Source organism: Ahaetulla prasina, chromosome 3 (assembly GCF_028640845.1).
Source record: "Ahaetulla prasina isolate Xishuangbanna chromosome 3, ASM2864084v1, whole genome shotgun sequence".
Lineage (NCBI taxonomy): Eukaryota > Metazoa > Chordata > Lepidosauria > Squamata > Colubridae > Ahaetulla > Ahaetulla prasina.
The window spans coordinates 205803979-205826243 of NC_080541.1; the positions used below are offsets into that span (position 1 = coordinate 205803979).

Here is a 22265-nt window from a genome sequence, read left to right on the forward strand (position 1 = left end):
AAAGTTATTCTTGGGAATAAATCTGGCATATCAACTCCTCACTGACTTTTACATCTTTTTTTAAAAAGTGAAGTAAGGTGGAATAGAGAACCCAATGGGAGCCAAGAAGTTACCTGCAAACATTAAGCATAATATACCTAATAATTATAGTTCTAGCATTCCGCATTGGTTATAATCCCAAACTGGATAATTTTATAAAGTTCAGTAAGGAATATATGGTTTTAAAAGGAAGTTAAGAAAACTACTTGAAGTGACCATTCAAAGGAAATTTCTGGAGATTCCATAGATTTGCAATTTCATTTCAGTTGTTTTTCTAGCGCTACATAGTAAGTAGCTTGTAAATCGGGTTTTCCAATTTCCTTTACTGTTGCTATCAAAAGAGGCCCAACCATCAATTCTTCTTTCTTGAATCTGTTATAACAGATAGGTGAAAGGTGGGGAGTAAATCCCATAAGTAAATAAAAACTTCTCTGGTTTCACAGCTGCTGGAGCATTTAGTTCCCCATTTCTATATTACTGAATAGAAGGCAGTTTTTGTGTGTGTGGGGGGTGTTGTGTTTTGTGTTTGTGTTTTCTTTCTAGCACCAGCTGCACCAAGACAAAATAATTCCTATCTGTCATCAGAATGTCACCCCTGCATTTGTGGACAAAATCAGGCTTACTAGAATGGCAGAAGTTAACCTCTGAATCAGGGCATTGTGGAAAGAAGGAAAATTTGTGAGCCTCCATGTATTATTGGAATACAATTCCCATCAAGTTTGACTATATTGGCTGAAGCGAGCATCTTTGTGAGGGAGAGGGGGCGTTTCAAAATGTGACAAATAATAAAACAAAATAATAAAGCAAGGGTGCCCAGTTTTTGTAATGGGCCCTCTCAGTGACTGCCTATGAGGTAAAGACTAGCACTAAATACCTAATTAGCAGGATCCAAACTAATGAAGTTGCTCCTTGCTGTGTCCTTTACCTTTGTTGTATAATCTCCACCATTTAGTTTTCTTTTTGAAATGAATACACTTCCATGAAAACAATGGACTGCAACCTCCTAGTATTTCGTGTTCTAAATGTCTTTGGTGTGTTTATGGGGACCAGAACAATGCTTGGGATTAAAGAGAGAACAACCACAACAATGTTGCTTCACACCATGTTTGCTTTTACACATATAAGAATCTGAAACTGGAACTTAGAGCTTGAGGGGCAGCAGAGGAGATGGCAGAGATAATTTTAGGTATGGCATAAGGAAAAAAAAGATACTTAAAAGATATAATCCAATGGCAAGAGGCAAGTCAGTTCTTTAGAGCAGGCGATATTTATATCTTGGTGCAACACCCACGCTCACTAAGAGGATCAACTCTAGAAGCTCCACTTCTTTTACTTGCTATACTTGCTATACTTGCAGGTAATCAACAGTTAGCTACTACCTATTTTAGGTCGCTAAAACCTAAAACTGAACACCTACGTCCCACAGTAATGTCTTACATATAGAATAGAGTAGAGTGGAGTGGAGTGGAGTGGAGTGGAGTGGAGTAGAGTAGAGTAGAGTAGAGTAGAGTAGAGTAGAGTAGAGTAGAGTAGAGTAGAGTAGAGTAGAGTAGAGTAGAGTAGAGTAGAATAGAATAGAATAGAATAGAATAGAATAGAATAGAATAGAATTTTTTATTGGCCAAGTGTGATTGGACACACAAGGAATTTGTCTTGTGCATATACTGTCAGTGTACATAAAAGAATTCTAAGGTACAACACTTAATGATAGTCATAGGCTACAAACAAGCAATCAGGCAACAATCAATATCAATATAAATCATAAGGATACAAGCAACAAAGTTACAGTCATACAGTTGTAAGTGGGAGGAGATGGATGATAGGAATAATGAGAAGACTAATAATAATAGTAGTGCAGATTTAGTAAATAGTTTGACACTGTTGAGGGAATTATTTGTTTAGCAGAGTGATGGCATTCGGGAAGAAACTGTTCCTGTGTCTAGTTGTTCTGGTGTGCAGTGCCCTATAACGTCGTTTTGAGGGTAGGAGTTGAACAGTTTAGGTCCAGGATGTAAAGGTTCTGTAAATATTTTCACAGTCCTCTTTTTGACTCGTGCAGTATACAGGTCCTCAATGGAAGGCAGGTTGGTAGCCATTGTTTTTTTCTGCAGTACTAATTATCCTCTGAAGTCTGTGTCTGTCTTATTTATTTATTTATTTTATTTATTTATTTTTTCAAATTTATATACCGCCCTATCTCCCTAAGGACTCAGGGCGGTTCACAGGCAGTTAAAATACATATAAATACAAATTAAAAAACAACAATTAAAAAACTTATTCTATTGCCTAATTTAAAAACAATATAAATAATAAAAAACCCCTTAAAACCAATAACTTTAAAATCTAATCCAGTCCCGCGCAGATGAATAAGTGCGTTTAAGCTCATGACGAAAGGTTCGGAGGTCCGGAAGTTGACGAAGTCCTGGGGAGTTCGTTCCAGAGGTGGAGCCCCCACAGAGAAGGCCCTCCCCCTGGGTGTCGCCAGACGGCACTGCCTAGCTGACGGCACCCTGAGGAGTCCCTCCCTGTGGGAGCGCACGGGTCGGTGAGAGGTATTTGGAAGCAGTAGGCGGTCCCGTAAATAGCCCGGCCCTATGCCATGGAGAGCTTTAAAGATTGTCACCAACACCTTGAAGCGCACCCGAAGGCCACAGGTAGCCAGTGCAGTCTGCGCAGGATAGGTGTAACACGGAGCCCCGAGGCTCCTCTATCACCAGCAGCCGCATTCTGGACCAACTGAAGCCTCCGGATGCCCCTCAAGGGAGCCCCATGTAGAGAGCATTGCAGTAATCCAGGCGAGACGTCACGAGGGCGTGAGTGACCGTGCATAAGGCATCCCGGTCTAGAAAGGCGCAACTGGCGCACCAGGCGAACCTGGTGAAAGCTCTCCTGGAGACGGCCGTCAAATGGTCTTCAAAAGACAGCCGCTCATCCAGGAGAACGCCCAGATTGCGCACCTCTCCATCGGGCCAATGACTCGCCCCAACAGTCAGCCGAGGACTCAGCTGACTGTACCGGGATGCCGCATCCACAGCCACTCAGTCTTGGAGGATTGAGCTTGAGCCTGTTTCTCCCCATCCAGACCCGTCGGCCTCCAAACACCGGGACAGCACTTGATAGCTTCATTGGGGTGGCCCGTGTGAAAAGTACAGCTGGGTGTCATCAGCGCACAGCTGGTACCTCACACGAAGCCACTGATGATCTCACCCAGCGGCTTCATATAGATGTTGAACAGAAGGGGCGAGAGAATCGATCCCTGCGGCACCCCACAAGTGAGGCGCCTCGGGGCCGACCTCTGCCCCCCTGTCAACACCGTCTGCGGCCGGTCGGAGAGATAGGAGGGGAACCACCGATAAACGGTGCCTCCCACTCCCAATCCCCCCAACCGGCGCAGCAAGATACCATGGTCGATGGTATCGAAAGCCGCTGAGAGGTCTAATAGGACCAGGGCAGAGGAACAACCCCTATCCCTGGCCCTCCAGAGATCATCCACCAACGCGACCAAAGCCGTCTCCGTGCTGTAACCGGGCCGGAAACCGGACTGGAACGGGTCTAGATAGACAGTTTCATCCAGGTGCAGAGGAAACTGATATGCCACCATACTCTCTACAACCTTCGCCGCGAAGCGAAGGTTGGAGACCGGACGATAATTACCTAAGACAGCCGGGTCCAGGGAGGGCTTCTTGAGGAGGGGCCTCACCACCGCCTCTTTCAAGGCGGCCGGAAAGACTCCCTCCAACAAGGAGGCACTCGTAATCGCCTGGAGCCAGCCTCGTGTCACCTCCTGAGTGGCCAGCACCAGCCAGGAGGGGCACGGGTCCAGTAAACACGCAGGCATCCAGCCTACCCAACAACCTGTCCATGTCCTCGGGAGCCACAGGGTCAAACTCATCCCAACAAATGTCACCAAGACCACCCTCAGACGCCTCATCTGAATCGCCGCAATTTTGGTCTAGACCGTCTCGAAGCTGAACGATTTTATCGTATAGATAACCGTTAAACTCCTCAGCACGCCCCTGCACGGGTCATCCCGCTCCCCTGGTGAAGGAGGGAACGGGTCACCCAAACAGGGCGGCTGGGCGGTTATCTGCCGACGCAATGAGGGAGGAGGCGAGCAACGCCTCGCTTCTCAGTGCCACTAGGTAGGTCCTAGTATAGGACCTAACTAGTGTCCGATCAGCTTCTAAACGGCTAGACCTCCAGGAGCTCTCTAGGCGTCTTCTCCGGCGTTTCATCCCCCTCAGCTCCTCGGAGGACCAAGGAGCCGGTTGGGATCTGCGCCGGGTCAGAGGGCGCAGGGGCACGGCACGGTCTAAAGCCCCCGCCGCCGGCCGGTGCCAGGCTGCGGCTAGTTCCTCTGCCGTGCCGTGAGCCAGACCCTCAGGAAGTGGCCCAAGCTCCGTCCGGAACCTCTCCGGGTCCATCAGGCGCCTGGGACGGAACCAACGTTGTGGTTCCGTCTCCCTGCGGTGTTGAGTGGCGGTCAGAAAGTCCAGGCGAAGGAGAGAGTGATCTGACCATGACAAAGGTTCTATGACTACATCTCTCAAATCCAGATCCTTCAACCACTGACCAGAGATAAAAATAAGATCCAGAGTGCCACCCCCGATGTGAGTGGGGCCATCAACTACTTGAGTCAGGTCCAAGGCCGTCATGGAAGCCATGAACTCCCGAGCCACTGTCGATGACGAGCCGGCAGATGGCAAGTTAAAGTCCCCCATGACTAAAAGGCTGGGGGTCTCCACTGCCACCCGGCAAGCACCTCCAGGAGCTCGGCAGGGCAGCTGTCACGCAGCAAGGAGCCAGGTACGTGACCAGCAAGCCCATCTGACACCTATGACCCCATCTCACAAAGAGGGATTCACACCCGCAATCTGAGGTACAGTGGTCTCCTCGGCTCTAGACTCTTTAATAGCAACCGCCACCCCCACCCCTACCCTGGGCCCTCGGCTGATGGAATGCACGGAAACCCGGTGGGCACATTTCGACCAGGGGCACGCCCCCTTCAGTGCCCAACCAGGTCTCCGTAACGCCTATAAGATCCGCGGCGCCCCCCTGGATAAGATCGTGTATTAGGGGGGCCTTATTGGATTGGCAGAGGGTTGCAGAACCAAACCAGACAGTTATAAGGATATTTACCCATGTAGTACGACTGTATTATTATTATCCTTCTCATCTTTTGTTCTACTGTCTCTTATTGGTATCTTATGATTATATTTTCTTTGATATCTGTATGTACACTGACAGCTTATGCACAGGACACAAATTCCTTGTTTGTCCAATCACACTTGGCCAATAAACAGTTCTGTTCCGTTCCATTTTTAGGTCTATAAAGCCTAGCCAGAAAGCTTTGCAGGTATGTAAAGCAAAGGAAAACTGAAGTGAGATCATAAATACAATCATGGTTTCACTCAGTGGTGCTTCACTTCCTGACAGAGTTGCCATATCCATTTGTGATCGCGAAACGAGGACTTGCTATTCATTATCACTCAGAACACCTAAGCAGAGAATCGTGGAAGTATTTACCGAACGAAAGGGTCGCTTCTCTGGCAGTGGTCCTTACTTCCTCCGTTTCTGATTGGCAGAGGGTGGCAATTTGCTCTAGACTTTCGATGCCCTGTTCGATAAAAGAAACATTTCAAAAACCATGTTTTAAGTTGTTTCTCCCAATTCTTAACCCCGCCACATCTCTTTGAGGGTAGCTAACCTCTGACTACAGTAAACTAAAATGTATGGCCTTCTGTAAAGAAAGGACAAGTTCAGTATATTTCGATGGAGAATTTTATTTGCATCTTTGTTTTCTTAAGGGCCATTCTTAAGGGCCATTCTGCCCATTCTCCATCTCAGAAAGCTAGCTCAGGAATCTCCAACCTCGGCAACTTTAAGCCTGGTGGACTTCAACTCCCAGAATTTCCCAGCCAGCAAAGCTGGCTGGGGAATTCTGGGAGCTGAAGTCCGCCAGGCTTAAAGTTGCCGAGGTTGGAGACCCCTGAGCTAGAGCAATACAATCAACCATCTGGCAGTTTGTAATACATCAGTCAGACGAGAGAATCCCCACTGCAAACCAGGGACAGCCAATCACATGCTCTTGGTCTATCATAATTTACCAAGACAGGTAGTCCTCCACTTACGACCACAATTGATCCCAAAATTTCTGTTGCTAAGGGAGACTAGGTGCTAGTCTAGGTGCTAAGGGAGACTGGGTGCTAGATGAGTTTTGTCCCATTTTATGACCTTTCTTGCCACGGTTGTTAAGTGAATCGCTGCAGTCGTTAAATTAGTGACACGGTTTTTTTAAGGGAATCTGGCTTCCCTGTTCACTTTGCTTGTCAGAAAAGATCACCAAAGGGGATCAGATGACCTTGGGACACTGCCACCGTCATCAATGTGAGTCAATTGCCAAGCATCCAAATTTTGATTAGGTGGTTACAGGGATGCTACAATGATTGTAAGTGCTAAAATGGTCATAAGCCATTTTTTTCCAGTGCCCATCGTAACTTTGAACAGTCACTGAACAAACTGTGGTAAGTCAAGGACTACCTGGTACATGTTCATCCTGCCTTGTTTGTATACAGCTCTTTTAAATTTTTATATGTCGGCCATTTTGTAATATGCTTTGTTTTAAATTTTTTGTTTTAATTGTATATATATTGGGTTTTTATCTTTTGGCTGTACACTGCCCTGAGTCCTTCGGGAGAAGGGCGGTATAAAAATCTAATAAAATAAATAAAATAAAAATAAAATAAATAAAATAAGGGAGGCAAACATACGTAAATATTCCTACATTCTCCTATTTTCCCCACAACAGTCCTGTGAGATGGGTTGGGCTGAGAGAGTGTGACTTACCCAAAGTTACCCAGCTGATTTTCATACCTAAGAGAGGTCTCCTGGTTTCTAGGTTACACCTACATCAAATGCCTCTAAGTGCAAATTTTATTACCTAAACTGGGTGTCAGCAACCTGTGGCTCCAGAGCCACATGTGGCTCTTTGGACACACTGCTGTGGCTCCCTGTCGGGTGATCCCACCACTGGCTGGCCCCACCCCTCATCCTCATCCTCCCCTCCCAATGACTCCTCACTTGGCCTGAGAAGGTAAGGGCAACGGCAAAAGATGGACAAGTGGCCAGGGCAGAGACAGAAAGAGGGGAAGAGAGAGAGATGTCAAAAGGGTTTTGTGGTTCCCGGTGTTTTTTAACAACTGGTTCTTTGCCCTAATGACCAGCTGGGTAGCCGTGGCTAGGGGAGTCGTGTGACTGGTGGAAGTGAGTGATGTCGAGTTGGCCCAGGTTTTGTGGCTCCCGGTATCTTCTTTCCTCTGGGAAATGGTCCAAATGGCTCTTTGAGTATTTAAGGTTGAAGACCCCTGACCTAAAACAGTTCTCCAATTTTGGGGAGGGGAAATGGGTCCATTTGGAATTTTGAAACCATTCTGCCAGTTCTCTTGCAAAACAGCTGCAGGAGGGGTGGATGGAAGCATTTTCAATCCCAAAATAGCACTAACTTCCCAGAAAGTTACTAATTTTATTCCCACCACTGCCTCTTGTCCTTCTCTCTATTCTCCCTGCTTACTTTTTTTCCTTTTTCTGGATTTGGCCCTCTAACACAGAACATTGGACTGCAACAGTTCAATTTCTTTTCTAAGAAAGCCAACAGGGACCTTTTGCCCATATTGCAATGCTAAAAATTCTCCTCGATTATCAGGAACCATCATTTCAGTGAAGGCTAACCAGTCTGCAAAAGGTTTTCACAGTTATATGCAGTGAACTGGACCTCAAAAGGAAGTTACTGATTTCCACAGCTTAAGGTTGGCCAAAAAAAGTCTGCACTGAGGTTACAGCCAGGCGAAATCGTGAATGTTCCGATGTCCAGGCCAATAGATGACCTGATCACAGAATAACCATAAGAAGATCCCAGATCAGGAGCCATGTGACAGATGCCCCTTAGTGGAGCCCTTAGGAGGATTCCGAGAACAGACAACATGCCTTAAATTCTCTTGAGGAAGAATTTGCACACCCTCTGCTGGCTGTTAATGAAACCTATTCAAACAGTCCCTTTCCTCAAGATTATTCTTAAAGCAATCTATGGAGATTCTCAATCATCCAGGTCATGGTTGTCCCAAAGGTGCTTTTTCAAGAGGCAACTGGACTTTCTGATTTTTCTTTGGAGATGTTTCGCTTCTCATCCAAGAAGAGCTGAAGAAGCAAAAAACAAAATATCTCCAAAGAAAAACCAGAAAGTCCAGTTGCTTCTTGAAAAAGCACCTTTGGGACATTCTAAAGCAATGTTTTTCAAACTTGCAAACTTTAAGATGTGTGGACTTCAAATCCCAAAATTTCCCAGCCAGCATGCTCCAGAGCAGAGGTCCTCAAACTTTTTGGTCTTTTACATTCTTAAAAATGATAAAGGTAAAGGTTGCTCCGCACATGCGTGCTAGTCATTTCCGACTGTAGGGGGCGGTGCTCATCTCTGTTTCTAAGCCAAAGAGCCAGTGCTGTCCGAAGACCTCTCCATGGTCATGTGGCCGTCTGACTAAATGCCAAAGGCGCACGGAACGCTGTTACCTTCCCACCAAAGGTGGTCCCTATTTTTCTACTTGCATTTTTTACGTGCTTTCGAACTGCTAGGTTGGCAGAAGCCGGGACAAGTAACGGGAGCTCACTCCGTTACGCGGCGCTAGGGATTCGAACCGCTGAACTGTCATATCTATCAGTATTTACTGTATTAGAAATTAAGACTGAGAAATTTTAAAGCATTTATTTGCTCTTCTCCCCCCCCCCCCCCCCCGCAAGACCACAGTTTGAGAACCACTGGTCTAAACATTTCTTTAAAAGCACTCACTCTGAGGTTTTTGAGGGCTAGACAAGCGGCTTGCTGTAGTTTGGCATCATTGTTGCTTAAGAGATCTGTGTAAAAAGGAAGAGCCTGTAGTAAAAAGAATGTAACAAGGCTGTTAATATTTCTTCTTTAAAAAAAATACTTTAGCATAAATGCCCTAATCCTAACCGAGATGGGTAGGAACTACCACTCCCAGCATTCCCTCCCAGTTGTAATCCCTACACATCTGAAAAGCACCAAGCTGGAGAAAAAATTGTAATTTAGCAGCCTTAAAGGGAATTCTAGGCCTGTCTGTGATCCTGCTTTTTGTCTTTCCTTTGCAAATAAAGATACAGCATTTCTCAACCTTGCCAGCTGGGAATTTCTGGAAGTTGAAGTCCAGACGCCTTCAAGTTGCCAAGGTTGAGAAACACTGGTTTTCTTCAATCTGGCTCTACCCTGGAAAGACCTGGTGTATAAATCTCTTAATTCCCAGTTCAGCACATTCTTAGTGGAAGTGGGAAATCATAGGAATGTAACGCGCTGAATCTGGGATAAGGAAAGCTGGCTCAAAGTATTGGGCTTTGAAAGAAGAAACACAATTGGATCAACTTGCCTTCAGAAATTGTAGGCACTCCCTCACTAGAGGTTTTAAAGAAGAGATTGGACAACCATTTGTCTGAAATTATGGAGGGTCTTCCTGCTTGGGGTTGGACTAGAAAACCTCCAAGGCCCCTTCCAACTCTATTATTCTATTCTACCGCTGGTTCGTCATATAGTTGATGAATCTGTATAAAACATCTTCGCTTGGGTTAGTTTACCTGACCTAGATTACTATAAAAATTATAAACGGAGGAAGGAAGTGATGCATGTTAGCAGGAGATCAGTAGAATATAAAAAGAATTAATCACTACATTAAGGGCACTTGTTCCAGATGCATAAAGAATACAGATAATCCTTGACTTGCAATCAAAATTGAGTCCAACATTTCTGTTGCTATGTGAGACATTTATTAAGTGAGTTTTGCCCCACTGTATGACCTTTCTTGCCACAGTTGATAAGTGAATCACTAAGGTTAACTTAATAACATGGTTATTAAGTGAATCTGACTTCCGTTTTGACTTTGCTTGTCAGAAGGTCACAAAAGGTGATCACATGACTCTGGGACACTGCAACTGTCACAGTTAGTTACCAGGTGTCTGAATTGTGTTCATGTGACCATGGAGGATGCGGCAACAGTTGTAGGTGTGAAAAATGGTCATAAGTCACTTTTCTCAGTGCTGATGTAATTCCGAATGTCACTAAATGAACCATTGTAAGTCAAGGACTACCTGTACCTATACTGGCTGGGGTTTACATGGCACTACATTGGGAGCCACTGTCAACAAAGCAGTGCAACAAAGAAGACCAACAAAGATGATTAGAGGACTGGAGGCTAAAACATATAAAGAACTGTTGCTGGAATTGGGTATGTCTAGTCTAGTGAAAAGAAGAATTAGGGGTGACATGATAGCAGTGTTTCAATATCTCAGGGGCTGCCACAAAGAAGAGGGAGTCAAACTATTCCCCAAAGCACCTGAGGGCAGGAAAAGAAGCAATGGATGGACACTAATCAAGGAGAGAAGCACCTTAGAACTAAGGAGAAATTTCCTGACAGAACACTTAAATCAGTGGAACAACTTGCCTCCAGAAGTTGTGAATACTCCAGCACTGGAAGTTTTTAAGAAGATGTTGGATAACCATTTGTCTGAAGTGATGTAGAGTTTCCTGCCTAAGCAGGGGGTTGGGCTAGAAGACCTCTAAGGCCCCTTCCAACTGTGTTATTCTATTCTATACTGCCATCTCCAGACTTCCTGTATACTATAGGTACCGAAATGCACAGAGATACATTCCCAGGGGAAGAAAGGAGGAGGGGGCGAAAGGAAGAGGAAGTAGAGAAGGAGTAGGAGAGTAGGAAAGAAGAAAGTAGGAAGGATAAAAGAAGGGAGAGAGGAATGAGAGGAGAGAGAGAAGAAAGATTGCTGTAAAACAAAAAGATGAAATGGAAGAAAGGCAACCCCGAACACGTTTAAATCTATCAGGATAAAGAATGAATTATTATGAAAGTTAAAAGAGAATTATATATATGATTAAAAAAGGAAAAATTAGCATTTGAGGGCAGAAGAAGATGTTGTTTATATAATAAGCATAGAACTATTAAGATATGATGAAAAAATATGGAAAAAGAATATATTGGCAGAATTTGTAACTATGTAAAATGTATTTGGATATAACAAGTTATAAGATATGATATGGTCAATACTCTGTTCATAAAATATGTGGGGGGGGTATGTGAAAGAAAAAATTCAGTAAAACTTGATTCCAAAAGAAAAAGAAAAAGAAAGAAAAGGAGAGATACATATATTCCCAGGGTGCAGCTAGTGGGACATTCTAAGGAAAGGGGGAAGCTCCTACTTTTTCCCTGAAATTCCGGTTGGCTGCTGCACGAGAAAGGCACAAGGTGGCCGCTTTGCCTATACGATGATTCTCATCAAGCTGCAGGACCGCAAGGAGCCGTAAGGTCTGAGGCAGAGGTTCCAACTGATTCAGCTGCTTCCCTTTCAGCTTCTTTATTTTCTTCATTCTCCCAGGACGCTGCAGGTCCTCTGTCAATATCACTGGAGGAAAAGAATTCAGCCGTATGTAGAGAGGCTCAGAAAAAAAACACCAAAATAACGTGGCAAAAGAATTGCTTTTTAAAAAATGGAGATTTAATCTGAAATCCGAAACTATATGCGGTCTTAAAAGTTACCATTTCTGGTCAAGCCATTAGTCCGCTATGCTAACTACTGGATCTAGAAGTATTCTTTCCAAGGAAACAGGCACAAAGGGATCTTTCCAATCAAAGCTAAAACACTACTTCCAGACGGTTGAACTGGAGCATTAGCAAGAGCCCCGGTGGCGCAGTGGTGAGAGTGCAGTACTGCAGGCTACTTCTGGTGACTGCCGGCTGCCTGTAATTTGGCAGTTTGAATCTCACCAGGCTCAAGTTTGACTCAGCCTTCCATCCTTCCAAGATAGGTAAAATGGGGACCCAGATTGTTGTGGGCAATAGGCTGACTCTGTAAACCGCTTAGAGAGGGCTGTAAAGCACTGTGAAGTGGTATATAAGTCTAAGTCAGTGGTGGTATTCAGCCGGTTATATCCGGTTCAGACGAACTGGTAGCAGCGGCTGCAGGTGGCTCCGCCCACCTGCCCAGATGTAATCATTTCCCATTTATTCACTTTTTTGACGCTCTGCGCATGCGCGGAAGGCCCTGCGTGTGCACTCACATTTGTGAACTGGTAGCGAAGGTAAGTGAATACAACCCCTTGCTATTAGGGGCTGAATCAGTATTAAAACATCTCTGTAGATTGAAAGGCCTCCTGCTCTTGTTTCTTTTTCCCCTTGTCAGATGCTTCTGGGAATTTCAGAAAAGGGTCCTTAAGACTGTCCTCTTCTGGTTTTATTCTTCAGCAGCAAACCTGAATGTAGCCAGTTTGGTGTTGTGGCTAATGCACCAGGATAGAAACCAGAAGACCATAGATTCTAGTCCCATCCTAGGCACAAAGTTGGTTGGGTGCCCTTGAGCCAGTTACTCTTGGCAAACCACTTCTGAAATTTTGCCAGGAAAATTGCAGGGATTGTCTATGCCAGGGGTCTCCAACCTTGGTCCCTTTAAGACTTGTGGACTTCAACTCACAGAGTTCCTCAGCCAGCTTTGCACAAGTCAGCTTTCCACAAGTCTTAAAGGGACCAAGGTTGGAGACCCCTGGTCTACGCGGTCACCAGGAATTAATTAATTAACTCAAACACACACATACACATAAAGAAGAAACATATGATAAGTTCCCTCTATAATTGGAACAGTGTACATCAGAGGTGGGTTTCAGCAGATTCTGGCCAGTTCTGGAGATCCGGTAGTGGAAATTTTGAGTAGTTCAGAGAATCGGTAAATATCACCTCTGACTGGCCCCACCCCCATCTATTCTCTGTCTCCCGAGTCCCAGCTGATCAGGAAGAAATGGGTATTTTGCAGTAACCTTTCCCTGGAATGGGGAGGGAATGGAGATTTTACAGTATCCTTCCCCTGCCATGCCATGCCTACCAAGCCACGCCCATAGAACCGGCAGTAAAAAAAAATTGAATCTCACCACTGTACATCCAACATACAGGTAGCTGTTAATATCCCATACTGAAGTCATTGACCCACTATACTACAACCTAAAGTCCTGGCATAACTCTGAACCTCAAGATGGAAGTGAAAGAATAGTAACACAGGATACCAGATATCTTCAAACCAACTTGTTAAAAAGTGTAAAAGGGATAAGTTTAATCAATTTGAAAATTATCCAGGGAATCTACACATGCCTCGTGTTTCACAATGGGACAAAGATGGAATGTAAATGTACTAGATGATTTTAACATTAACTTCTCTAAGAAGCCTATACATAATCTAGATTCTAAAACAGATACATCCCAAAAGATTTTGCTACAATGGCCATGCGTTTATTATGTTGAGTATAGTCTTAATATTTTCCAGTCTTAGGAATTATCCCCACGGCTTTAAAGCAGTGTTTCCCAACTTCGGTAATGTCCAGATTAGTGGACTTCATCTTTCAAAGTTTCCTAGTCAAGAAGGCCAACATTTTGAAAGTCAAAGCTCACACATCTGGAAGTTGCTAAGATTGGGAAACACTTACCTAATACACTTAGTTGGCAAGAGCAGCAGAACTAGGAAGCAACAATGATGCTCAGGCCAATCAGTGCATATTACTGATGCTGATCAGAAAAAAAGATATGGATGAGAAAAAGATATGTGTGAGAAAAAAAATAAGGATAACACTTGATGCCTTATGGGAAGCTTCTCAACAGCTTCTGACACAAAGACCGGACAATGATATTTGCTAATTACTAGCTCAGTGGCCTTGACTACACGTGTTTTTCATAGAAAAGCTACAAGCTAATAGCAACATTAGGAGCAGACAGCCCATTGTTATCCTCAGCAATCTAGATTATTATCACCTTAAAATTCAGTGTTTGGCCTGGTTGCGAGACTGTCTACTTCATCTATTTATTTATTTATTTATATTTATAATTTAATTTCTATACTGCCCTTCTCCCGAAGGACTCAGGGCGGTTTACAGCCATAATAAAACAACAAAAAATACAAAATATAAATAACAGATTTAAAATTTAAAACGAAATATTTAATAGGCCAATTCACTAAAATGGTCATAGACCAATAAAACCCTTTAAAATTTAAAATTATAATAAATAAATTAATTAAAATGCACTTAGGCTAGTTAGCCTACGTGCATTACATCTAGAATCTATCTAGAATCTATGTGGGTGGGAGGGCATGTTGTGGATTCCCGCCCTTGAGATGTGAAGGAAGTATCCAGAGGGAATTGCCTTTCTCTCTGGAGCAGTTTGCCCTGAGGTCAGGACAGTCCCATAATTGCTATTTTCATTTCAAAAGTTCAATAAGATAGAACTTTCCCCAAGATCTTTCAGAGCATGGATTGCCACCTAGTTGGAAAAACTGCTAAGTTGGAGTCGGTCATCTAGGATTGAGAGGATGTTTTAATTTGTACCCAAAATTTCCCATGAATTACTTCAACATTAAGGTTTGGGAATCAATTATATTTTATTTTCGTTCTCCATATCTATCCACTCATTTACCTTCTTTTGCAAATCGGATCAAATATTTTTCCAAGTTGTTTACATGGTGTTTCTCCAGGTAGCTGTAAAACTGGAATAATGTCACAGATTCAGCTGGAAGATCTCTTGAGTTGCCTAATAAAATGCCTCCAACTATCTGTTCCAGGAATACCTGCAAAACTGAAGAGGATGGATATGGGCTGAATTCAGTTCTAGCCATAATATATTGCTTTATTTATCTAGTTCTAAGGTTATAGGCCATCCATCAAGTGGACTCACAAGATGCCAAAACAATCTATAGTAATGTACTATAAACTATAATTTCCTGAGCTGAAATGCATTATACATTTACGTAAATAGATACAAGTGTTAAATTATGTTGGAGCAAGATAAATATCAACAGCTGCTTACTTGATAGAAAACAATATAATATTAAACTCTGATATTGCAAAATTAATTACTTACCAATAGCAATAGTATTTTTATCAAAAAGCCAAAAGTGTCAAATAAGAGCCCTTCAAAAATAATAATTCTCTAAGGCCGATCTTTATACCAAAAAACAGAACAGGAGGCTACAACTGAAACAATTAGATCACCTCAAAATGTACCTTTTTCTAGATGATGTCGATATTTCTCTTTTGTTTTGAACATCAATATGTATTTCAAAGGAGTCCAAAATCTTTCTGCTGGACAGAATAATATGCTTCCCTGTTCAGTGCATTCACTCCAGATCTTCAAGCAGTGTTTTTGCTTTTTGGCTTTTTGGATAACTGCAAAAGACAGCTTTGGAAGTTAGCAATGGAATTAGAACTCTCTTTCAGCTGGAAATGGAATACCAGATGATGCCAAGGTGAACCACTACAATTTTGAATATATGCAAACATGCAAAGGCATAAAATAGGAATGTGTGGATCAAGAATAGGTGGCCTAATGCCCTCCAGATGTTTTGGACTTCAGCTCTCATTAGCTCTAGCCAACATAATCAACAGTAGGGGGACTGTGGGATTTGTAACCCCAAAGATCTGCAAGGCACCAGATTGCCTGGGCTTGATATGTTACCAAATTATGCTACTAGTCTTTTATTCCTTTCAAGTACCCACCCCATGAGTCAGAATTTCAAGTGATTATACGACAAGGAAAGAAGGGAGAGACACGTCTCAAATGTTTTGCCAGACAACTGGGAAACCAACCCACCCAGCAGCAAAGAAACAGAAATAAAAATCAGTTCATTATGAAGACTTCTGTAGTTGCAAAAACCACATAGTCTTTGAGCCTTAGTCTAGCTCTTGACATTGCAGATTTCACATGCTTTTTTCCATATGCGGTCAAACAAACTGCATGCCGTAGTAAATGTTGAGATGATCAGTGCTGACAGATGTGATCCCAGAGAGCACAACCTGACTCCTACAGTTAGACCTGCTACTGTCCCAGCTCTCATTTAAATGTAACAACAACGACAACACAACAACAGCAACGATGCTTTTCATTCATTCGGTTGTTCAACTATGCAAATGATTACTTGGCCTTGAATTCTGACTTAGAAGACAGCAGTGATTGATCCAGAGACTTTTTCTGGCAGTGCACAGCTTGGATAAATAAACCAGACCACATGATGAATAAATCAACCTGCAGGTGGTCCGTTTGGAAGCACCATAATAAAATAAATTTGAAAAAATTTAATACATTTAATAAAATGTCATGCGAGCTTAGTGTTCTTGCCTAAAATCTTATGCCCGCTTTAAGTTGTTAGATGAAAACAGTAATATCTCATGATAACTGAAATGCTAAATCTCATGACATTTGAAATCTCCCAAGATTTCAACATTCCAAAGTTATTTTTAACTTTTTTTAAAGTATTCTTTAATTTTGGAGTCATTTTAGGTGTTATCGGCCAGGGAGAGGAAAATCAGAAAAAGCATGGCACAATCATACCCAATGACAAAAATGATGGACCACAAAGCATTTTGATGGGTTTGGTGTGTTTTTTTTTGGGGGGGGGGGTTTGCAGTCCGAGGCTCTTCTGGGTTGAAAGGATTAGCTTGTGACATCACAGTTGGCCATGGGATGCCCAGTTGGGGTCTACTTCCATGTCTCCGGCAGGAGCTAGAGTGAAGGATGAGAGTTCAATCCCGCCCCATGGCAGCTCTCGGATCTCAAATGAGGCCTTGCTAAACTCCCACCCAGTGCCCCAACCACTGGAGCCCCTGTGCTCCTTCTTTTGATGATGATCTAATGCAGGGGTCTCCAAACTTGGCAACTTTAAGACTTGTGGACTTCAACTCCCAGAGTTTCGCTGGCTGAGGAACTCTGGGAGTTGAAGTCCAAAAGTCTTTAGGTTGCCAAATATGAAGACACCTGATCTAATGGAATACATTAGGGAAACAGCTGGGAAGCAGCGAGGATGAAGATTCTAGATAAAAGTTCAGACATCATTTATAGTCTTGTTTCAACTATCAAGCCCTGAGATGCTTGTAACTTACTCTCTTCAACTGAAGTTATTTTCCGTGGCACAGGAGAAGCCAGAGCAGAAATTATTTCTAAGACATGCTTCTGTTGTGACACTTCTTTCAAAAGGTTCTCCTGGATAATTGGAGCTAAGTTTGGCTTTATGAGTTTCTGGAAACAAAAGGAAAAAGACAGAGAGACATATAAATATTCAGTAATTTAGACAAAGCACAAAATCAGCTGAACTGGCTGCAAAGATTCTTCAAGGCTGTCAGGAATAAAATCTGCCTACCATTATTAACCCTGGACAGAAATTAAAAACACTTTCTTCTTGAAGTTGTTATGCTGTGGGGCCAAAGAAAAATGTTCAGAGATAACTTTACCATTATGCACATCTGCCAGCACTAAATATCTTTTTTGGAGGTTAGGTAGCCAAAATATATGCAATATTTCAAGTGTAGTCATACCACATCTTTGTAGACAGATATGAAAATATTTACCACGATAGGAAGCAGCACTTAGCTGATCTTGTCTAATCTTCGGAAACTAGTTAGGTTGGGAAAAATCAAGATTTTAATTTTCAATTACCTGAAAAATGGCCACTCTATACAATCAGCCAGAATCAAACACTTCTTGAAGGAGATTTTATCTTTTTATAATAACAACAGTTTTACTTTTCTTTTTTTAAAACTTTAAAACTTTTTTTAACTTGAATACTGCATACAGGTATTCCTCAATTTACGACAACTGAGCCCAAAATCTTCATTGCTAAGTAAGACAACTGTTAAGTGAGTTTTGCCCCATTTTATACTTTCTTGCCACACTTATTAAGGGAATCACTGCAGCTGTTATGTTACTAACACGTTTGTTAAGCGAATCTGGCTTCCACATTGACTTTGCTTGTCAGAACATCACAAAAGGTGATCACATGACCCCACAACCATCATAATTATGGGCCAGTTGCCAAATCTCTGAATTGTGATCATGTGACCATGCAGATGCTGCAACAGTCATGTGAAAAATGGTCATTTTTCCTTTGTAACTAAACAGTCACTAAATGAATAGTTGTAAGTTGAGAACTGCCTACATATTTTTTGCTCCACACTATTTACGTATGATATTTTCCAACATGCCCACAAAATCCTTTTGCTGCTTATCCTCTACCAACTTAGATCCATGAGACAGAGATGGAGTTCTGATTTTATATTCCAATCGGTATCACTTTACACTTGCTTTTAGTGGAAAACATATGCCAATTTAACAGTCATTTAATCAGTCCAGAGTAATACAGGCACTTTCAAGTAATGTTATACATTTTTCCTACCAATTTCAATTTAGATTCCCCCCCATCCAATGTCAGAATAGATTTTTACTGTAATGTTCTTAGGAGAATGGAGTATTCTTGTAAATATATAGTTACAAGAGGGCCAAGGGAAATGAGTGAATGTTCTACTCTCTGCGAAACTCCACAATTTCAAAGAGAAATTCAGAAGGAATTTTCATAAAGTAAAAAAGCAGAAGATTCTTATGATAACCTTTGAGAGATTACAAGGTGGATTTTGGCCCAGCATTCGTTTAGACAAATCCTTTTAGAATTCCTTTTTGTTCACACAACCATAGTATTAATCACTTTTGATCATCTGTTTCTACAGCAAAATGATGTTTATAGTGAAATCCAGATGCTTTATGAACGTGAGAAGAGGCGTTTCTTCCTTTACAAATCTTTGGAGGATTCAGCTCTTTATAAATCCTTGGGAGACCCCACGGTTTATATCGAAAGAGCTCAACCTTTATTCCTGCTCTTTGACTGTTACATTTGCTTAGGAGTCTTTGACTCCTATAATTGAAAATATGCTGACTGCAACAGGCTTTTAGCCAGAGGATCTGTTTGTGAATCAGCATGAATAGGACCTCCAGGCGTCAAAGCATCATGGCTCTTCCAGAAATTGGTCTCTCTCCTCCGGGGATTGTGGTGATCTTGTGGATAACTAGCTGCAGACTCAGCATTCTGGACATCTCCTGGCTGGCCAAGAGTTGTACTTGCTGCTATAGCACAAGCAAAGTAGTAGCTCTTTGTCATGACCTTAGATACAAAATTGGTTATCATCAATTATACCCCTAAAATATATATCATGTTTCCCCGAAAATATGACCTACCCCGAAATTAAGTCCTAGCTTGATTTTTATATGTGCACCCAATATAAGCCCTAATTAAGATCCCACCCACTTCGAGGTGCATGGGTAAAAATTAAGCTAGGGTGGGGATGGGGGGGTGGAGTTGTCATACTACTTACCTACAGACAGTTGCAGCAACAGCTGTCTTGCCGGCCCATTTCTTCTGCAGCCGGCAAGGCTTTTCTGAGGGCCTCTGTAGCTGATAACAGAGCTCTGGATTGATCCAGAGCTCTGTTATCATCTGCAGAGGCCTTCAGGAAAGCCTTGCCAGCCTAGCTGGCCTTAGAAGAAGTTCCTGAAGGCCTCTGACAGTGAAAAGAAGGCCGGGTGATGCATGCAAAGTGAGGTGAGTCAGTGGACATCCCCCCCCCCAAAATAAGAACTGGTGCCTCTTTGGTGGCAAAAAAATATATAAGACCGGGTCTTATTTTCAGGAAAACACGGGTAGCAAAACTGTAGCAATAGCACTTAGACTTATATACTACCTCATAGTGCTTTACAGCATTCTCTGAGCAGTTTACAAGGTCATCATATTGACCCCAACAAACTGGGTCCTCATTTAACCAACCTGCGAAAGATGGTAGATAGAGCCAACCTTGAGTCAATAGGAATCGAACTGCCAAACTGCAGGCAGTCACCAGTCATCAGAGGTTTCAAGACTGCTTTTTGCTCAAAATGGTCTCTGTAGAGGGAGCACAACCCCACTGAGAATTGATGCAACCCTGAAAGCAGAGGGTTTTGGAACTAACAGCCTCTCCATCTTGCTTGGGTTGAGTCTGTATGTCCCTATCCACAGACTCAATGTCTAACCCTTCTAGTTTGTCCAGAAGGATGACTGACAGTATCAAAAGGTGCTGAGAAGACTAGAAGGATAAAAATAATTACTGTCCCCCTGCCCACCCCCATATAAGTGGTTCATGAGAATAATCACTGCATATGTCCAGTGATTATTCAATCACTGGACATCTTAATCTACAATCTTAATCCCAGATTGTAACAGGTCCAGATAACCTGTATCCTCCAGAGCAGGGATCTCCAACCTTGGCAAGTCCACAAGTCTTAAAGTTGCCAAGATTGGAGACCCCTGCTCCAGAGCTCTCTGTAACTGCAAGCCACCATCTTCTCAACAATCTTCCACCATAAAGAAAATAGGAGATAAGACATTAGTTATCTGTCCAGACCTGGCTCTCTGAAGTGTCTTTCAAGGCTCCTAAAACGTCTTTTCCTCAAAATAATAATAATAATTTAAAAATTGCTGATTATTTGCCTGAATCCAGCTCCCAGTCATCTCCCTGGCCTTTTCATTAACCTGGCCAGGAAGAGGTCCAAACTAAAAGCTAAAATCAGAGCTCTTCCTTGAGACCCTCAGGCTCAAAAACAAGGCAACCCTCCCTGTCATTATTTCAAGATATCACTGCTGTCATCTCAAGAAATTCTCTATCTCCCTTCAGGTCAGAGTGGACTTTGACAACTTTATCAGCAAAACGAGCCATGAAATGCTCAGTTAGTGAACATGTGGTGTATATACATATATTGGAAGCAATACATGTATACATTAAATGTGCAGGAATGTTATGACTTCACATCCTGCTCAGAGGCAACTGTTTGGTTATTGCATGGAAAATAAATATTACACTGGCCAACTCTTTGATCTAATACCACAAAATATTTTTGTCACATTCATACATGTTTACATTTGGCAATGACTTCTGAATGGTTCAACAGCTTGCAGACCATAAAATCTCCCCAACACAGATTATAAAGTTACTGTATTATACTTTTTTTTAATATAAATTTATTTAATTTTAACAATTAAACAATTTTCATTCAACTCTTGTGCATGACTGTGACCATTTACATATCATCCCATTAGTGTTATCCTATACTCTATATAACCTAACATAACATAACATCAGAGTTGGAAGGGACCTTGGAGGCCTTCTAGTCCAACCCCCTGCCCAGGCAGGAAACCCTACACCATCTCAGTCAGATGGTTATCCAACATTTTCTTAAAAATTTCCAGTGTTGGAGCATTCACAACTTCTGAAGGCAAGTCGTTCCACTTATTAATTGTTCTAACTGTCAGGAAATTTCTCCTTAGTTCTAAGTTGCTTCTTTCTTTGATCAGTTTCCACCCATTGCTTCTTGTTCTACCCTCAGGTGCTTTGGAGAACAGCCCAACTCCCTCTTCTTTGTGGCAGCCCCTGAGATATTGGAACACTGCTATCATGTCTCCCCTAGTCCTTCTTTTTGTTAAACTAGACATACCCAGTTCCTGCAACCGTTCTTCATATGTTTTATCCTCCAGTCCCCTAATCATCTTTGTTGCTCTTCTGTCGTGTCCCACTCCTCCGCTGACGGCCGGGTCAGGGAAATCCGAATCAGGCTTGCCTCTGCAGCTCTGCCCAAAGTCCTAGCAAAGTCCTCAGAGCAGGCAGGAGACCAGTAAGTGACTTCAGCAAGATAAGTTCGACTTTGCCTGACTCAGAGACTGCCAGAAAGCAGATCCTTTATATAGGCCATGGGGTGTGGCTCCATGACTCAGCACTCATTAAGGCCTGCCCCTCCCTTCCTTTGTTGCCTCCGCCTATCCAATCTTCTGATGTGAGGGTCACTCCAATCAGCTGTTGGAAGTAAACTTTCCTCAGGCTCACATGCTGTGGAGGAGGGGGAGGGGTCTAGCTGTCGCTTGCCTGGGCATGGAGCCAGGGCTGGGACCGGAGGTGCCCCTCCTCTGCAGCCTGCTTGGGCATGGAGCCAGGGCTGGGACCGGGAGGTGCCCCCTCCTCTGCAGCTTGTCTGGGCATGGAGCCAGGACTGGGGCCGGGAGGCATACATTCCTCCGTGTTCGGGAGCAGATAAGCAGACCCCGGCTGCGGTGAGAGCGGACAAGACACAACATCTTCTCTGCACTCTTTCTAGAGTCTCAACATCTTTTTTACATTGTGGCGACCAAAACTGGATGCAATATTCCAAGTGTGGCCTTACCACGGCATTATAAAGTGGCACTAACACTTCCCGTGATCTTGATTCTATCCCTCTGTTTATGCAGCCCAGAACTGTGTTGGCTTTTTTAACAGCTGCTGCACACTGCTGGCTCATATCTAA

The 22265-nt window shown here is 43.0% G+C and overlaps 1 protein-coding gene across 7 annotated transcripts in view; it reads right to left on the minus strand.

The window, feature by feature from the left end:
* Nucleotides 1-22265, minus strand: part of RIPOR3 (RIPOR family member 3) — a 145450-nt gene that overhangs the window by 5515 nt on the left and 117670 nt on the right. For 4 of the 7 annotated variants that reach the window (XM_058175045.1, XM_058175041.1, XM_058175042.1 and 1 more), the window contains 6 exons: nt 17018-17153; nt 15146-15307; nt 14559-14717; nt 11309-11511; nt 8879-8962; nt 5566-5656 (listed from right to left, as the gene is read on the minus strand). In XM_058175045.1, the coding sequence (XP_058031028.1) occupies nt 5566-5656; nt 8879-8962; nt 11309-11511; nt 14559-14717; nt 15146-15307; nt 17018-17153 (835 nt within the window). Of the gene's footprint in view, nt 1-5565; nt 5657-8878; nt 8963-11308; nt 11512-14558; nt 14718-15145; nt 15308-17017; nt 17154-22265 lie in introns of those variants that run through there. The other 3 variants (XR_009154135.1, XM_058175043.1, XM_058175044.1) reach the window with 3 other exon arrangements.